The sequence below is a fragment of the Clinocottus analis genome, unplaced genomic scaffold (assembly GCF_023055335.1).
Source record: "Clinocottus analis isolate CAN_PGR_092001 unplaced genomic scaffold, fCliAna1.0.p SCAF_20, whole genome shotgun sequence".
Lineage (NCBI taxonomy): Eukaryota > Metazoa > Chordata > Actinopteri > Perciformes > Cottidae > Clinocottus > Clinocottus analis.
In genome coordinates, this window is record NW_027175932.1 from 9,893,620 (window position 1) to 9,913,363 (window position 19,744).

Genomic DNA, 19,744 nt, shown 5'->3' on the forward strand with positions numbered 1-19,744 from the left:
GTTCCCCTTCTTCAGTAATAATAATAATTATATTAATAGTTGTTATGAGTGTAATCACGTTTTGAAAAACCAACATATGAATGCCTGTACCTATTTTTCTAATTTGTCATAAGCCTATGCTTAATATATAAGTAAGTGGTTTATTTACTAACTACTTACATACGTGTATAACTTGTAAGGTGCATTATTACATGTTTTATTTCCTTACATCAGCAATATTCTCCAGCTTTAACTTGCTCTTTAATTGGACAAACCCACCAATGCAGAAGTGGTTTGAACCACTTACATTTAGTAAAAGAGCTGCAGAGGATCAAAAACAATCTATTAATGGACAACACATTAACATTTACAACCCCAAACACAATAGATTATTATTCCAGTGGAGGAATCCCTTTTTTATGACTTACAATAAAAACGGCATGATGATTTATCAAGTGATATAATTTTCCTTGAGAGTTTAATCATTCATAATAAAAGTTATGACTGTAGCCTTGATGGTTCACTAACAATAAAAACCTTTGACTAATGATTAATGAATTACTAACATTCATAACTGCATTATTACCAATGGAAACCCACAGTAAATGTATGGGAATAGGCATGTCTGCAGGGGAAAAGGAAGTTCCTGTAATACACACTGAGTCCCAGTAGATAGAGCCATTACACACAGAACAGGTCTGACTGACCCAATGATGACTGTGCAAGGTACCAAATGACTTTCAATTTTTCATCCAGGAACTGCTTCAACCAATAATATAGTGTTCTTCTGTGAAACAATATCAAGAAATACTACAATAAACAGGTCCAACGTCAATAGCTCTGTCATTGATCTTCGCTCCAGGTTTTTGTCATATCAATTTCCTTTGACTGCATTTTCCATGAGGAAGCTCAGAGGTGCCAAAGCACACATGAATTGCCAAGTGTTTATCTCTATTTACATCTGTCTCACATTGTATGTGTTGAACTAGATTGAAGCAAGGCACGGGATGGGTGTGTGTGTGTCTCCTCTTTCTGCTATGCGGTCATAGGAGCAGCAATTATAACGACTATTATATGGTACCTGTTTCGCATTTACGTCGTGAAAAGATAAAATCTGTTTTTAAGGCCACGAACTCTGAAAATCCCTCCAGTGTTGTTTGTGCTGGAATTGAACTTGGTGGTTATCAGCTCCCTTGTCCCGCTACCTGAACTCTTTCATATAGTCTTCCTTTGATGTTATTGCACAACAGTGCATTTCAAAGAAGTTCAGTCCCTGCCTGTGAAACACAAGTGAAGCTATTGCACATGTGGTGGTACTACAGCGTCGCTGTTGACACGCGCAGCTAGACTTTTGCCTCTTTCTACTACTGTTGACTGCTGTCATCAAAACTAGCAATTAACCTGATAACAATCAGTTTGTACTTGGAAGTGCCACATGAATACTTTCTTCCTTGTGTCATTCCCGGCATGTGTCAAGTCCGCGCTTCTTTGAGACATTCTTCACATTTGTTTTGTTGCGACTCGTGTCCTCAACAGGAAAGGCTGCACCTGGCAGCACAAGTAAGTCTTATGAGAATAGGAAAAGGAATAGCACGTTCTGTGAGAACTGGACCGTTAATGTTTAACTCGGTATTAGAGGAAAATACAATAGTTGTAATTATATGGGTGGAAAGGAGAGAGGTATGCCATAGGCACAGTATGTAATTACAACTCAAATGTTTCTGTATTCAAAAGACACTGATTGATTTAAAGCACCTCATCATGGTCTTTTTTTGTTGTAACAATTGGTCAAAGGACTATTGTGTACAAATGTTTGGTTGTACTCTCACAGCACTTATAATGCTGTTTCTTTGGCAGAACCCAGATGGTTTTTTAACGCAAAAAAAGTTCTGAAAACCCACAATACACTACCCACATGAGAGCCAGATGTTGGTTGAGTACTAAAAGAAAGAGTAAATAATGGCCTTTGCCAGGTGGCCAGAAACAAAACATGAATGCTCGTGGGACTAATCTGTTAACTAACTGTTAACCTGTTTGTTATATTGAATCAAAAGGTGACGTTATGCCAGTGATCTGTGCGCTTAACAGCTCGCTCCCAACTATCCCACGGGAGAAAAAACAAGAGATTATTCTGAAGAGTAAGAATGTCCTTCCAGCTGCTTTCAATCGTGCAGTATGTTTTCCATGTTAGGGCATGTAGAAGTATCATAAAGGAAGAGGAAGTTTTCTTTGTGTGGGAGTTGAATGTCAAAGTGCCACTATTATGGCTCGCTGATGCCTCGGGTCAAAGTGTTTTTGAACAGAAACATGACCGGCTCAAGTACCCACCTCTTTCCCAAGTTTTCTTCTGAGTCTTATAGTAATTATGTTTTCCAAAAGGTTAACACAACTTAATGCTTATATCAAGTTTCCGCCTCTGAACCAGACTTAACAGTAGGATTGTTTTATTCCCAGGGCTTTTCTTTCAACATGTATGTTTCTGAAATGGAATTTCACAATAATGAAACCTTTTAAGTTGTGAAATTTTGCTTATTTCCAGTAAATGTGGATGCCCATTTCCAGGTGGCACAGTTTGTCTGTGTGTATGTGTGTGTGTGTGTGTGTGGGTGTGGATTCAGTATTTCTTCTTAAAATCATTGCTATACCAGTCAATTAAAAATGTTGAAAGTGTATCATGAGTTTTGTTATATGCTGTGCTTATATGACACAGTGCTTATATGACACAACACCAAATTGGAGATGTTGTCAAAGAGGATGTTGTCCCCAGAGGCCACACCTCCATTGAGCATTTAAATCCAGTCTTGACAGCAGCTTTTGTCTCACTCTGTGTGCTTGGCTCTGGCATCGTCACACTCAGGAGGACCTGTCGCACTCGGCGAAGCCTCACCTGACCCCTAACGCCTAAGCCCCCCTCCCCCGCGCCGGAAAAAGGAGGAAAGAGTACAGAAGATAACGGGACCCAGGAAAGCAGAGCGGGAGAAGACGTCTTAGCGCTGGCCATGGTGAAAATGGTCCTGTGGGTCGCCTTGCTGATGTCTTACTGGTGTGTGGGTCTGAATGGAGCTGCAGCAGACAGCACGCGATTGGAGAGGATAGAGAAATGTGGCACCCGCTGTTCTCAGGTAAAAAGTCACTCTTTGAACATGAACAATACATGACAATTATGGATTGAGTCAGAGCTTCTAAATATAGTCATGTTCTATTATTACCCTTTTATTTCTGCTGATAGTGCTGCTAATACCAGCGTTGTGTGTCACTGCTGTTTCCATTAGGTGACAGAAACACACCTACGTCTAGTGCTATTACTACGACTTCCTGTAAAGTCACTACTACTATTAATGAGCCTTTGACATAATTTCAGGTTACGGGGCTTTTGATTTAATCCTTGAGTATGGGGGTTTCCTGGATGGCTCTCTATGTCCTGTGTGACTCACCTGTTGACTCACTGAAAAATAGTGATGACACATCATGTGAAAGTGAGAATGCATATTATACTGCATGCATGTGAAGGGAGTCTTTGTCCTTGAAGGGACAGTGTGTTTTGAATCCCAGAATGTATGACTCAACTTATCATTTACTCAAGCTTAAGGAGGAAACTAAAAGAGCTGCACATAAAGTTGGGTGGAGAGAGTGTAGATAACGCTTACATGTCAACCCTATCATGTTTACTTCTCTCTCAGTGAACTTAACAGACCTACAGTCTTCATTTAGCGGCCCCAAACATCACAACATTTTCCTTCAGATGTGAGTCCAATGCGAATTGTGTTAAATTTCAAAACATCCTTACCCATGAGGTCATGTGAATAAACTGTTATGTAATGCTGGGTACTGCTTGGTCTGATAACGGAACAACACCTGAAGACAGATAGCATCAGCGCAGAACAACTGAAGATGTTTACCATATTTAGCATTGTTCAGAAGCATTCAGGGACAACCGACACGTCATACAAGTGAAATCATATGTCAACACTGTCAGTCATCACTGGGTCCAGGAATAGTTTGAATGTGAGTGTCTGGAATAGTTTCTACATATTCTATTTCCTGGCTGATGAACAAACAAGGATGTATTCCACGTAGTTTTGGAAGTATGCCGAGGGTAATTGCACTCAATGACATTGATCCAGTGATTATATTCACTGTATGAATGTTGTCTGCAATGTACCTTTATATAAAGTGAACACAGACTCTTGTTGCCACTGGCACATTTTGCAGAAGACAAGCCGAGTAGTAATTGATTAATAGCTTTGCGCTTTGTCTTTGTCTGCGTGTTGAACTATGACAAACTGCAGCAGAAACACCAACACATTACCTGAAGGGGCAATGAGGATGTAAAAACGCTCCTTACTGTCTGGGAATCCCCTGTCTTGGAGCGGTGCTACCTTTGTTCTCTTTGTTTAGAACCACTAAATAATGGAGATGCCGTTCGAAAGGATCCACAGAAAACCATTACAGCGTGTCTCTCTCTCTCTCTCTCTCTCTCTCTCTCTCTCTCTCTCTCTCTCTCTCTCTCTCTCTCTCTCCTTGCAGGGCCTTCAGTGCAGGACCAAGCCCGACAGTGAGTGTAGACCGCTACGTCACATCTCCAGTCATGCATGCACGCGGAACTTGATTCTGCACAATAGAGTAACCTTTTATATCTTGTGTTTTTTACTGTGATGTTGCCAAAGAAACTGCATGCAGTGTTTAGAACTTGCATTCAAGGCAGGGCTGAAATGAAACCAGATTAAGACAAACAGCATATCGAATATTGTGCGAAAAGACAATATGATTGCATTAATGCAAAGCATTCGTCAGGATGTGGGAGAGGATGCGTGACATGTATTTGTTTTCTCTGGCTCTGTTCCATGTAGATTGGTTTTCTCCTTCGTGTCAGAACGCAGCTGAAGGTCTGAACCGTTCCTCCGTGTTCCACAACATCAGCCTCTCCACCGTCATGCGCTGCGAGGGGAGGCAGAAGTGCTCGCTGAACCTCAGAATCAAGACCGCCTTCAAACTCACTGGTATGCTGATGTGACGACGTCAATCCACACATGCACTGAATTCTTTTATCAAGAATGCAGTTCAGTTGCAGCTGAGTTCTTCACCCTGTTGGCCTTTCTGAAGTCTGTTTGTGTTTCAATTGGATATTCGCTTGCAGTAAGAGAGGAGAGAAGTGCCTCCCGGTAGATCCAAAGCTCTTTGAATGACAGGATTTGGGGGATCTATTCGCACAAATGGAATAGAATATTCACAACTACATTTTCATTGGTGTATAACCATCTGAAACTGAGAATCGTTGTTTTTTTGTGCCACTTTAGAATGAGGCCTTTATAGTACTTCTACTTGGCGTCCTCTGCAAACAAAACACTGGCTCTTGAGAGGAACTCCTCATGTTTTTACATTACCCGCATGCCACCACATTCTACACAAAATACCTTTTAAATGTTGTGTCTTCTTAGCTAGCTTGTCAACGTTAGCCACTGATATGGTAACGGGTCACCTGGGTAGTGCATGTTTGTTTTCGGCGGTCAGTAAATACCTCCAAACTACTTTTCACATTCTCTAAATTTCTGTCTATCCTCTATAACTGACCCTGGAACTAAATGCTGTGAAGTTATTCGACTTTGTCTCAACGAGTAGGTTTCAAATGCAACTCTTTCATCAAGCAAAAGTGGAATGAATCATGGTTAAAGGTGGTTATCGTGATGACCAATTAAAAAAAAAAAAAGTGGGGATGGTGCAGATTAACAGAGAAGGAAGTTTAATTTACCAAACAAACAACTTTCCATGATCAAACTTCTGCTTTTGCGTCGTGTGTGTGTTAATTGGCATTTTCTGTTCCTGATTTCGCAGACAGACTTGATCTGATGAGTTGTGGGTCAAAATTCATTGTCCACGTCTGCAGCACACTATCATGATCTCTATGGATTTCCTCACTGCCAGGCCGGAGTGGGGAAATCCCTCTGCTGCTGAACGGATTGTCTTGAGTCCAATAAGCCAGTGAAACGTGACACCTAAAGCAACTAATGCTGAAATGCTTGAATCATTTTTTAATGGCTAACTGGCTGGTTACCAGTTACTATTTGACAACTGTGTACTCAAGCCCTCTTCAGGCTTCTGACTTTGAGATATCTTTCTCCCCAGAGTCCATCCATGGTTTGTACATCTGCACCGTCACCGACGGGATGATGGACAACTGCCAAACGTTCAGCTTTAAAAAAGAGTCAAGACACAGACTCTCTGGCCTGCAGGTACTGTTAAGAGAGCCACGGGCATTATTTCACCTCTTTTGGACATTTCGTTATAGTTAGTGTTGCAAATGTCGCTTTTCTGTTCAAATTTGTGGCAATTATTTTGATATGTGGTTTATTTTTTATATCATCTATAAGCTATAAACTCAGACAGCTGCTAGTTTGACAGTGAAAGTTTCCAATAATACATAATCCTTTTTTTTTTTTTTTTTTTTGTAGTTTGATGGATGTTTGCAACCGTGCCTGACGTGTAACAGCTTGTGTGTTTTTACTTACCTTTTTCCTGAAGGTGGAAGTTGAGAATGATTGCACTGACATTTCTCCAGGCCAACGCATGCAAGTAACAGTGAAAACTATTCCGAGTTACTGCGGCGTCACCTGGACGGGCTCTTATGGCGCTCCCGGTGAGAACGTGTGCACGTTTGCATAATTATCCAAACACTCACGCATGGCAGCATGACTGTTAACAAACAAGAAAATAAGTGGCCGAGGATTGAATGTGTAACATAGCAGATTAAGTCAATAATTAATGTTGTGTAACCTACCAAGTATTTCTTTGTAATTTATTGGAACTGGTGACATAAATATGAGGGTAATCATTAATGAAGGTAAATACTATGTCACCTTGCTCTATTCTTTATGATGACTATAAAAAGCTTAAACATTATTACATTTCTCTACAGAATGCATCAGTGAAGATTTGCACAGACATGTCCCAGAATGCATCAGTGAGTATTATATCTAACACGCAGTATTAGAGAACCAGTAGTCTCCAACCTTTTGTCTTTTTAGCCTTCAAAACAAAGCCAAATCTAGTTCGGACCTCTTGCAGGTTTGAGTGACTTTCTCCTCTGAGATGGTTTCATTTGAATACATTCTGGATGAAGTACAGCTGTCCTAAAATAATTAAGAAAAAAGAAAAGACAGAAAAATAAAGCTTATTGTGTTCCAGATCTGTTTCTTCAGAGTAGGACCTGTCAGATAGACCCCCACATGTATTCACGACGGAGACCAAAGCGTCGCACTGACATTGACCTCTGTTTCGTTCAGCTGGCAGGCTGTCATATGTCGTAAACCCTCAGAGGAAGGAGCTGAGTGTCAGTGTGTCAGACATGCTGGAAGATGAAGACTACTACCTCCGTCTGTGCTACAGGGATTTCATCTGCGTCGGCACAGGGGCATACACACTGGTTAGTCCCGCTGTTTCACATGAACCTGTAGCATCCTTTTAAACATCAGCACTCTCATGGTCTCTTCAAATTATGTTTGGGTGTGTGAGTGCCCTTTGCCACTTAAAACCTCCCTCCTGCTTGCCGGTGTGTGAGTCAGTTTACATCTACTCACTTCAAGTTTTTGCACATTTCTAGAGGAAAACTCTACAGCAAGGCAACTAATGCCATGCTGTTCTCTGATCCATAAATCATGTTTATAATCATTCACCCCTTTATTAGGAGGGATTCTCTGTTTGACACCTCTCACAGCTTGCTAGCATCAGACACCCAAACCCATGCTCGCATACACACATGTCAAAGAAAGATGAATCCATGTGTGTTTTGTGACTTTGTTTTCCTTCCAGATAAAGAAGGGGGAACATGAAAAGAGCATCGACCTCCCATACTCCCGACCTCTGCCCTGCCTCTGCATCGAGGTAAAGGTTCCACCAACACTCCTCATTTGAAGCGTTTAGGATCTATTTGCATTCGTAATCACTTTGAGGAAAAGGGATCGAACCTTTGCTAATAAATTCCTCACAGGGATGGTCCGCTGTGATAGATGCCTCAAGAGTCCAGGTCTGCCCGTTCAAACACCGTGAGTCACTTGATTGCCTTTAGTCACGAGAAGTTCCTAATAATCTGAGCGTGGGGTGCAGTAATTCAAAACTGATACAATATCAGTTGAAAAGATTGAGATCTCCTCTGCTCGCAGGTCTCGAGGAGCTGTGGTCTGGAATTCAGTTCGACCCACTTGAGGAGACGCTGTCATGGGAGCCGCTCTGTCCCGTGACGGCTGTGGTTGTGTTGTGTCAGAAAAAAGGGGACGCCGTCTGCGTGGATCTGCCTCACTCCTCACAGAATGTGAGCAGAGAAAAGGTAGGAGGAAAAGTCTCTGACGTGTGGAAGCCGAAGTTGCGTTTACTTTGCGGCGCTTCTGGCTGCTTGTCTTGGTCCCAAATCACTTAAAGTTATAGCGTTTACGAGGTAAACAAAGCATGTAATCATGCAACCGACGTCTTCTTCAGCGACTGAGCATAAATTCTTTATAAAGTGGGAAGAAGTTCTGACGACAGCATGTTATTTTTGCTGGTAACATTTTTTCTTATCTTGCACACTAAGATGTCAGAGACACTAAAATGCTAAGTGTTTACAGATTAAAGTACAACTATTGCACTTGGCATGTTAAACAGTGTTTAAAGTGAGAATATGTTTATTCAAACCTCTTGCTTAAGCTCATTTTGATGTTGAATCAGACCCATGTAAAAAAAAACAAGAACGAAGGTAGAGACAGCTTACCTGTGACTCATTAAACAAAACTGAGATTGGGATCAGACCTCGTCTTGAGAACAAAAACTTTTGCTCGGGTCACCTGAGAAGGGAACTCTCTGTTGATGTAAAAATAGGCAGCAGTGACGCACAGCATCTCCTTTCTGAAAGCTTAATCCAGCTGACCTGAAAGTTCTGCTCTCTGAGTTTCATTAATATCAATTCCATCAATTTTTGCTTTTCAGATCACATTTACTAAAGTGGATCCACACCCTGACCTGTGCATGAAGGTACTGATAACCTTTTCCATGACTACTCATGTCTGTTAACAGTAAGATGTCCTTTACATCAGCCGTCATTGATGTGCATCTATTGTTTTTGTTAAAGTCACGTTGTACATCTCAGTGCCAGTTGAGTTGGGCAATACACATATTTGCTTACTTACCCAGAGTTAGATGAGAAGGTGATACTTTTCTCATATTTGTGTGTTAAATATGCAGTAACAGCTAGCGACTGGTTAGCTTATCTCTGTGCAAATACTGGAAACGGGGAAACAGGTAGTTTAGGTCTATCTATGGGTAACAAAATCTACCTACGAGTGCCTCTAAGGCTTATTATTTAACATGTCACATCTCGTCTACTTAAGTAAAACAAATACCAACACGAGTATGGACCACGTCCAGTTTTTTTTTCTTTTTCTTGGCTGATTGCAAGCTTAGGAGGAGCTGTTAGGTTGGACTCACTGGATGTAGAGTGGGGTATAAATCTGCCTTTAATCGCTAATCCCACGCAGCGTCCTCCTCTCTTAAGCCATCTGTGCTATCCATTTTGCAAGGGCACCGCCACTGCATCGCTGATTGGTTTAAATAAATAAATAATAAATGTCTGCAGCCAGGCACAGCGCTGAGGAAGTGTGGTTATGCAGGACTACCTTTGGACAGATCCAGGCTGACGTTAGTCGCTCCCCCTGGTTTCCAGTCCTTGTGCTAAGCTATGCTAAAACAACCGTCAGTAGGGCAAATAAGAAGCCACCGTTAGCATTCAGTTAGCCTTGGTTACTAGCTAACTGTAAACTATAAAGTGACAGAGCTACGAAATGTAAAAGAAAATGGGTAAAAACAACAATCAAACACCTGTTTTGGGAATAATGCTAATAGCCGAGCATTTACTCATGCTACGCCTGCACATTTCCATATGAGGACACCCCAGAAGTGAATTACCAAGCTTTAACAGTCTGTACTACCACACAAATAAGGGAACACTCTGTTCACCCTCATGGAGCTCAGATCGTCAGCCACAGTTTCCTGGTATTCTAACAAAAAACAGAAGTACTGCTGTTATCAGAGGTTTATACTGATTTACATCAGCGATTAAACAGTTCACTGGAACTACTTTATGCGAGCTTGGTGATTCATTTTTAGATTCCTGTCTTTGAACTGAGAGGTTCTGTTTATAAGCTTTATGTAACTGTCCGATGAGGAGCACTATTAAATACAACTGTACTACATTCTTCAGTTCACTGCAGGCCATCAGTCCTGGACCAGGTGCCCTTTTGCTGATGCCAGATTCCAAGGTACTTTTTTATTGATGTCACATCAATAGTATCATCTGATTATTGCAATATATTGCTTACAGCAATATATTATACAAAAATAATGCCATTGTGTAATACAGCATTGTAGCATGTAGTCTCTACAATGACAGCTCTATAATAACATCCATATTCGTATCCAGCGTGGAAGGTGGTGGTGACGAGACAGCAGGGCCGGAAGGACGTGAAGATGTTGTCACAGATCACCGCAACGTATTCTGTGGGCCTATGTGTGAAGTCTGAAGGCTCGACTGTGTGCCAGGTCACCGACACACACACCATGCACGTGGTAGGTGTCACGTACATCGTAGAACTATTCTCATTTTCATACTCATCAAACCTTCCATCGACCCGTTGTGCCATGAAGGAGCTGTCACAACATGCTTGCGAAGATCGCGCGGCTCGATTCCGATGTATAACTGATTACTGTTTTGTAAAAAAAAAACTTTTTTTATAGCTGGATAGCAACAGAGCTTTCGTAGCTATAAAACACAGATTGTAATCAAAGCAATGTAATGTAATAGCATTCTTTGTCAATGGGTATCCCCCACATGTATCAGCAACATGATATGTGTTAAAACACGTTTTGGGGTGAGCCGCTTATCAGTGTGTGTTTGCAACACTTCATCTATCAGCATCTCTTTCAATCACAGTGAATTACAGCTGAAAAATGATTCATAGCACATAATGGAGCCAATAAAAGCAAAGCAGAAACCATGACAACTTCCTTCAATCCTTTTTTGTGTCTTTTTTCTCAGGAGAAACACAAGGTGGTTGTCTTGAAGCTGGCAGGTGAACAATGCAACTCTTGTCTCCAGGTTTGTTTGTGCCGTTGCTAGATCCTTCAAATCTGCATCTTCTCTTTTACATTCAGACAGACAATGACTCTGAATGAACATTTTGTATTCGTGCAGGTGAAGAGGCTCGACGTGAAGTTTGCTGCCACAGTCATTCACTGTCTTGAGCGATGCAGTAAGTGCAGTTTTACTGCTCCCTTCTTCTCTTCTTGTCTGTTGCGACTCTCTTTAAATATTCACAACCAGAGGCGCCACAACAGCCTGAAACACAAATAGTTTCCACTACCTTTCTTTAATAAAAAGCATGGCTTGAAGCAGTAATAGGACATGTGTTTACTATCACACACCCTCTAATAGGGTAATCACAAACGTACGAGTTTTGCCCGAAGTGGTTTCTTGGCAACGTTTAGGGGAATAAAAGGATCCTCTGTAACTGGCATTGTGCACCCGACTTTAATGCTGTGTGCTATGATGCACTGCAGAACATGAAGAATACCGCCTTTGATGCATTTCCAATTTCTTAAAGCATAATTGCGAACTTCAAGCATTGAGAAACTGCAGGAAGCCCAGTGCGTACCGGTTGTATCATCTTTCAAACGTCTGAGAAACACACGATTGTTTTGTTATCCTCGAGAGACAGAAAACTCTATCAACCGAGTGTCATGTGTCTAATATGCCGTTAATTATCTTCACAGATCAAACATGGACCTTCAGACCTGTCGTCTCCAGGCAAACCTCTTGGGACTTGACTTGGGTCATTTTACCTGCTGCAGTCTGCCTCTCTGGCATCATCATTTTCACTCTGGCGCTCCACGTACTGTTAACCGGTAGGTCGGAAATGACTCTATCGAGCTCAGGCATGCAGTATTGCACACTGTTGTTCAAGGCTTCAATGCTTACGGAACTAGTTACTTAGAAATAGTCTTCAAATATACATTGAAAAAACTGTTATACGGTCACACATCATGTCAAAAAACAAAGTCATATTTATGTATATAGATATATATGTTAGTTGAATGATCGATCGATGCAAAACTTCCTCTATTTATAGGTGCATGCTAACCACGGGTGCCACGTACCAGGCAACTCATTTGAATGAAAAGCAGCCACTGAATTCGTCATTGTGTCGTATTTCCTCATCCTCATCTGATTAATCACGCGCATGCTTTGTATTCCAGTGTATCAGAGGAGGAAACGAAAAATAAATGGAGGCTGCATCTCTGAAAAGAGAACAGGTGAGGTTATCACAATAACGATGACAACCAAACATGTGCTTTTCACACCTGTGAGCTGAACCTGGAGGCCTGTGTTTTACAGATGCTGCGTCTGACTGTGTCGTCCCGGTGTTAGAAGCTGCTCCTTACGCCGTGTTCCTCGTTCCCGATTCCCCGCAGTGTCGCAACACTGAGAAGGCCAACTTGATCTCCGACTGACCAAAGAACGACACCAAAGGCATTACTTGTAATGTGCAAAATAAAACTCTAAAGTTGTTACACAGACCAGATGTTTTCTCTGTTGAATGCAGCGTACAAGGTTGGGGACAGATATTTCAAATGTTATGTATCTCACAGTTTTTTTGCTGGTTAGTATGCTTGTTGTCGTTGTAGCTGTTGTTCATGTATTCTGTTTGGTGAAAGTTAATGTGTATAATGCTGTTTCTTTTTTTAAGTTAACATATTAATTCAGTTTGCAGCTAAATGGTCCGTTGTTGTTCTTATTTATATTTTGAATAAAAAAAATGCAAAATGTGATGTTTTTTTCGTAATGACCTTGTTGCCATCATGTCCTCGTGTCTTAATGTCCTTGTATCAGTAACAAACAGTAGCGGCACATCTCACAGCATTACATACTATGAAAACAGAAAACATGATATCGTAAACAGGAGCAGTGACTTTAATCCAAACCTCTGACACTCACTTCACCAAACTAGTATATTTACTATTGTGTTGTGCTGTATTGCAAAGTGTTTGTCTTCTCTGGGGTTCCCCAAACCGTGCACATTGTTTCCCTCTAAGTGACACTCCTTTGCATCTTTACATTCACATAATTCGTCTGGTGTAAATTAGCCCCAGGACCATTTTAACCAGAAAAAAAAAACACATAATTGTGTATACGTTGATGCTCATAAAGTGATGATGAGCACATATTATCTATAGAAAAAGTCTGTAACAAAAATATCAAAGCTTCTGCATTCACAGTGACTGAGGGTAAAGTGAACGGAGTCACTCGTACTGAGGATCAGACATATAGTTATTGTTCAACACATGTTTCTGACTTTACAATCTGCAATAAATCAACTGTAGACAACCTGTCCAGCTGCACACAGCAGACACACCCTGGTGAACATGGTGGGGCATTTAGCAGTTTGGGGTTGGTGGAGAACAAACACTGAGCTGAAACAGAGTGAAGATTAGACTTCCATTCATGAGGTGAACAGAAACGCAAGATATATTATATATGCTGATTATATATATATATATATATATATATATATATATATATATATATATATATATATATATATATATATGTATGATATATGTCTTATGTGTGAAATGAATGTGTGAAAAAGCAACCATGAGGATTAAGCTCCTAATATCAGACCCCATGTTGCACCTTTCATTGGATGTATTGATCCGAATGTCTTTCTTAAGTTATGGCACATTTGTTCCTACTGATTAGAAGTCCATTGCTTTAGCTTGATTTCACTTGTCTCCTGGAAAGGACTTGCTCCGATCACTTAATCTTTCTGCGTACAGGAAGGATTTGCACTTTGTTTACATAGGCAGATGAAGTTTCTCAGAACAGGACAGGAGACTGTACCAGTGAGAGAATAGAGGCCTCTATGTGCCGACACTTCACCAAGAACAAGTACACAATCCACCCTGTGATCAAAATATCACACACGAGGAAATTGTCACTGTAAAACTCTAAATGGGTCAGTCTTTTGGTTCGGGCATGCTGGCGAACATTTCCTTGTTAGATTGGTTTTGAATGCACAGTAAACAAGCATGTAAAACAAAGTGAGTCATTAAAACAAGAGAACGAATTCCACGACTGATCGCGTCACGTGAAGTATGAACGGAAAGAGTGGTGTCTATTTCTATCCTTCATCACAGGACTGAGCTACATTACAGGTATGCTCACCTTGCCTCGCAAGCAGGGTTCAAGTCTACCTGCATGAATCATTCAACATGTGTGTTGAAGGAAAATATACCCAAGCAATATATCAGTGTGTCACCATTTATCAGTCATCTTGAGGAAATAATCCAATTTGACGGTAACAGATTCTTGTAATCTTTATTATTCATAATGACAAGGCAGAAAATCCACAGCAGTCATTGGGTGATGTTCAAGGATCCTGGACATGAATCAAGTGTGGGTGAGTTTGCCGAAAATCAAATTACTGCTTGCTCCCTCGGGGAGTTTACACAATTGCCCCACTTAACGTGTGATATCACATGCAGATGCCTCGCTATAAAAGGTCTGCGTATGTTTGTACATTTAATTTGTTCAAGCTGTCCTCTCCACTGGAATGAACTGGTGGACAAACACCAAATCATTTATTTTAATTGGCTTAAAAGTGGACCCATTTTTTAAAAATGTTTTAAGTCTAATCATAGAATCGGCTTTTATGATAATCCCCATACATTTTTAATTATATAACTCCATGTAAGTTGCTAAAACTACTGTTGTTTCATAACCACACGCTTTCGGAATTATATTGATTTGAGCCTCGTGGCGTGCGAGGATTCCCTTGTGATGATGTCATATATCTTGATGTGCAACTGAAAGAAAGAAAGAGAGAAACTGATACACAACAAAAGGACCGGTGGAAAGAAAGCAATAAATCCAAAGATAATAAGAAAGAGAGACACACCTAAACTGAACTGAACAGAACAACAAACCTCACCTCAGAGACAAAATGATGCTGGGACAGAACATCAAACCAATATTATGATGAAAAACACGTTCTGCATCGCTGCAGCGATGGAACTCAAAAGGCGCGTCGTGATTGTGTTTTCTTGGCAGCCGAACAGACGGAGCAGCAGGCGGTTCCGCCCTAATGCATTTCCACATTTCAGATGAAACTCTTTAACTGATAAAAGCATGACAATTACAGTCATCAAGTTATCAGAGAAGAGTAACGTGTGGGTTTCTTTCAGCCTCCCTCTCGGTCGCGGGCTCGGACACAAAGACCCGACCGAAGCTGCAGACGGATCTGTTTGAGACATCAGCGAGCATGAATACAAAATCACTTGGTTGACTTCCAACGAGGAGCTCACTTTGTCCGGTGCTTCGTCACTGGAAAAAAAACAAACAGCCCAGTGCAGGCCGTCAGATGCTCGGTGCACCAGATAATATTTATATCTACGCTGCCGTTCAAAGGTTTCAGTGTGGCATGCCACGGGAGGACACTGTTGCAACTATTTCCCTTCATTTTCGTTTTTTTTAAATTTTTTTATCAGTGACCCATTCTTGAAACACAAAGGTACATTTTGGGCCCTCTGCAGTCGACTGAGTGGTGGGATTGATTTTTTTAAATTTTTTATTTGTCCGTCTATATTTAATTGTCCATCTGATATTCCTTGATCCAATTCCAATGCTGCTAACCCGATATACTAACCGTTTTGTTTCTGTATAGAAAATAAGAATAGCTGTTAATATTCCATCTTTTGACAGGTATTTTAGTGCACTTGACAGAAACAGGAACATATTCCTTTTTAAATCCAAACTTTTAAAGCTCAGCTTTCATTTAATTTGATCAATGAATGGCGATTCCTTCGACTCAACTGGTGCTCAGAGAGATCTTTTTCTATTTCTGCCTTTTCAACTGTCAGTCAGGACTAACTGCGTTTTCTTCTCCATGCACAAAACTTTTTTTTACAAACTCTTTTATAAAATAATATTGTTCAAATATATATATATATATATTTATATATATATATATATATATATATATATATATATATATATATATATATATATATATATATATATATATATATATATATTAATTTGAACAATATTCATAACACATTTGTAAAATACGAGATGTTCAATCAAAATGATCAACCTGTGTTTATCAACACTACACAATACATAAGAATATAGTTATCTAAACTGTAATAATCATTATTTAATTTTCAACAATAATGAATGGTGACGGGTCGACAGTGTACTTAAATACATGGTACACAGCGCCATCTTCAGGCCAGGGAAGCTTTTTAAAATGTTGTTTGATTTACCTGCAATTCTGTCACAGTCAACTTAGAATAACTTTTCAAACATTCAACAAAAATTTCCAAGCGCGACATCATTCTTATGATTTTTTTTTTAATGATTTTTTGGGTGTTGCTGAAGGTGTTTTTCAGTGACCTAATAGAAACAGATCAGCAACAGGTGCCGGGCCAAAGCTCTCGATGAAAATGACGGGAAAACTCTGGAAAGACCAGAGAGAGATCACCTCTCCTCAGGAGGCTGTGTGTCTGATGATTGGTGGGTTGTGTCTGCGGTTGCAATAGTTATCGTTTTATGAGTTCTAATTGTACACCTGAAAAATAAAATCACTTCACTTTCCAAGCGTAGAATGAACTCAGAACCCTCAAACAGCCGTTTTAAAGTCCCACTTTAGGCGTTAAGACGGTCTAATCCTCACGAGTATACAATACTTACTCCTCAGCATTGTCATCGGCAGCATGGTGTCAAGAGTTTGATGATCTGGCTCTGAAGATCTTCCAGCTGGACTTCAAGGAGCTCTCGGTGGTCTGCCGCTGCTGTCACTGCAATGCTTCATGCAACAAACCTCTCAGGTTATAGGTTCAGGAAGAGATTAGTCCAAGCCCCTGGAGATGGTGAGAACAAGGTGCTAGAGCCACAAGAGACCGTAGACACAAAGGCCAAACATTATATTGTCTCTCACCAACATGTTGTTTGTGCACAAAAACTGCATTGCTGCCAACTTGGGGAATTCATTACTGCTCTTCTTAGCAACTCCAGTGACTGGGCCTTCTGCCAAACAACCCTTTTCCAAAGTGATGCACCTCCTCCGTCTGACCCTTTCCTATCATCAATTTTGAGCCAATTGAGATACTTTGTATATTAAAAATACTGCATCATATCATACAAGCACACGAGGGATTTTCATTTGTCAAAACAAAAGTAACTGGTAACTTTAGGCCTCAAATAAATGTACTGGGGTGAAAACCTCTCTACATTTAGCTCTAAAATGTAGAGTAGAAGTGTAAAGTTGCATAAAAAATAAATACGCAATTGAAGTAAAAGTATGACTAAATTGTTCTGAAGTATACTACTTGAGTACATGTACTATGTCACACTCCATCACTGAATGGACATTAGTATTGAATGTACGTACCCTCAGCAGTCTACTGTTATTATAAAAGATACGTAATGTAAATCAGTGGCGTGTAAAAGGAAGCACGTCAGAAGCGTGTGGGTTTTCCTCCACGACATCCTGGTGAGCTGGAGATAATACGTCCCCGTACCGGAGCTGCTCCAGCCTGCAACTGTGCAGCAGGATGTAACTGTTTCAAAGGCTGATGTGCAAACATGGATTGCTGCCAAGATGATATTTCACAATGTGTCCTGGTGCACCGGCACCCTTTATCCGTGCCGAAGGGCTCCGTCACTCTTGTTTCCGTCAGTTTGTCAGGTGAGATTTTGAAAGGCTGGCCCGCTTTCAGACCACGGATGTCTCAAATTGATCGATAACTCATTTTATGACTGGGTCAAGAACAATTGTTGCAGCGCTCTGAAAGCTCAACCCTCCACAATTGTTGTAGGGAAATGTGTTTGGACTTTTGATACTGTGAAAATTTAGAAATATAATATGATGTTGTTATTATCTAATTGTCAGGTGCTTCCTGTGAGTTGTGTTGGAGGACTAACACTGACATTTAAGGCCACTAGCGCCTACATGTCGTTCCACCACAAGATGGCGATGTTCACCAAGACTGGACGTGAAACACACACACACACACACACACACACACACACACACACACACACACACACACACACACACACACACACACACACACAAACACACACACACACACTCACACACACACACACACACACACACACACACACACACACACACACACACACACACACACACACACACACAAGGGATGGAGTGTATCTGTTTATGGCGCAAAGCATGCAAAGTAAGACGTCACTCTAATGAATAATGAGTAATGAAAAAGTTTAGACTGTTGAATAAACACAACAACCACTGTGACGTATTGTCTGAGAGGCTCAAAAAGTAGAGCTGCTGAATATATTCACTTCAAGTGGACTGGAGCAAGGCATTAAACCTCACCAATTAAAGATTTAAAAGCAGCCAAACATTAATGATGAAGCTCATAATCCAATCTGATGTTACATATTACTTTTTCTCTCTGTCTTTACTTTTATTAGCGCCTCACTATATTCCCATAATGCCTTTGGATAACCTCTAAGGGATTGTAAACGTTCACCTGTACAAGTAAACAGGAATATGAATCGAACATTTGGATCATATTCCAACAATACAGCCTATGTTGCATCGCAGATAATTATTAAACTCTATTGTGATTTGATGGAATTATCTGAACATGATGTCATGCTGTCTAAGCATGGCTGGTTATCCACAGGGATTAAGATACCAGGTGCAGTGCCAGCAGCTGGTTTTGGTGGACTTTTCCTTCAAAACATGAAATGACGAGAGTCCAAACAAATAGAGGCCCCTTTCAGACTGGCATCGGCACGTCGGATGATACTTTAGGCGTTCAGGTAAAACATTACAACGCTTCTGTCTTTGTCTCTCGCTGCCTCTCCATCTCTGTCTCTAAGCCCACGCGGCGAAAGAATGGCAAACACGGAGGCCAGAGACAACAGACAGGGATGAGCTAATCCTTGTTGTGTGCGATTCCAGACATTCCGATGGGGTGTTGTTCCCGGGCGGGCTAATCGGTGAGCGCCGACGCAGCGCTCACGCCGGGGCTTTGCGCTAAACAAACAAACGCGGGCCTTTAGAGCCATGCCGAGTGGAAAGCTGATGTCAAACAGGCAAGTATTCACATACAGAGGCACTCACGCCCTCAGGTACGCATGGAAAGACGTACACCCGGACACACGTAGGAGGAGAGCCGAGAAACTGGGACAAAGGTGAAAGGTTCACGGGTTAAAGGGAAGAAGAAAGTGGATCTCCCATCCGTGTGGGTAAATTTCTGTCACTTTTGCATTTAAATTGATGTGAAGTGTGTCACCACGCAACCTTGTTGGGATGTTTTAAATGACCATGCCGTGAAGAATACCAAGGTGATGGGAGGCCGTGTGCGGATGAGGATAAGTAGATATTCAGAGGAAGAAGGTAAGAGGTGCCGTGGGTCCAAGTGGTGACAGATGGCAAGGTAAAGAATCTCCTGGAGATGAAAAGGATGGAAGACAGGTGTTGTCAGACAGAGGACGAGCAGACATGGAGCCCGCCGAGAAGACGACGAGCTCGTCGAAGGATGAGAGACAGCTCGGGCTTTCGAAGGAAAGGTGCAGGGCGCCTCGGTAGGTCCTGTTGATGAGAATAGGAAAAGCTCTTTTCGCACACAGAGGCCTCTTTGTTCCTTTGTGAGTCATTCTAGAAAGGGCACAGCTGTAAACAGTCGA

The 19,744-nt window shown here is 41.1% G+C and overlaps 1 protein-coding gene across 1 annotated transcript; it reads left to right on the forward strand.

Annotated features, from left to right (window-relative positions):
* The first annotated feature begins 2,987 nt into the window (after window positions 1-2,987).
* On the forward strand, window positions 2,988-12,761 carry il17rel (interleukin 17 receptor E-like). The gene is made up of 18 exons (XM_068586880.1): window positions 2,988-3,101; window positions 4,507-4,534; window positions 4,830-4,979; window positions 6,103-6,209; window positions 6,499-6,613; window positions 6,893-6,937; window positions 7,260-7,399; window positions 7,786-7,857; window positions 7,964-8,018; window positions 8,136-8,299; window positions 8,935-8,979; window positions 10,205-10,262; window positions 10,424-10,569; window positions 11,039-11,098; window positions 11,195-11,252; window positions 11,773-11,904; window positions 12,256-12,312; window positions 12,395-12,761. Exons 1-18 carry the CDS (start codon window positions 2,988-2,990, stop codon window positions 12,508-12,510), a joined length of 1,662 nt encoding a protein of 553 aa, XP_068442981.1. The 3' UTR covers window positions 12,511-12,761.
* The last annotated feature ends 6,983 nt before the right edge of the window (window positions 12,762-19,744 follow it).

What these genes read in the sequence shown, in the direction of transcription:
- il17rel (XM_068586880.1), top strand. Translation starts at nt 2,988, where the DNA reads ATGGTCCTGTGGGTCGCCTTGCTGATGTCTTACTGGTGTGTGGGTCTG. An exon ending in ACATGTCCCAGAATGCATCA is followed by an intron (nt 6,938 to 7,259) that starts GTGAGTATTATA and finishes TGTTTCGTTCAG; the next exon opens with CTGGCAGGCTGTCATATGTC. An exon ending in TGCCCTGCCTCTGCATCGAG is followed by an intron (nt 7,858 to 7,963) that starts GTAAAGGTTCCA and finishes AATTCCTCACAG; the next exon opens with GGATGGTCCGCTGTGATAGA.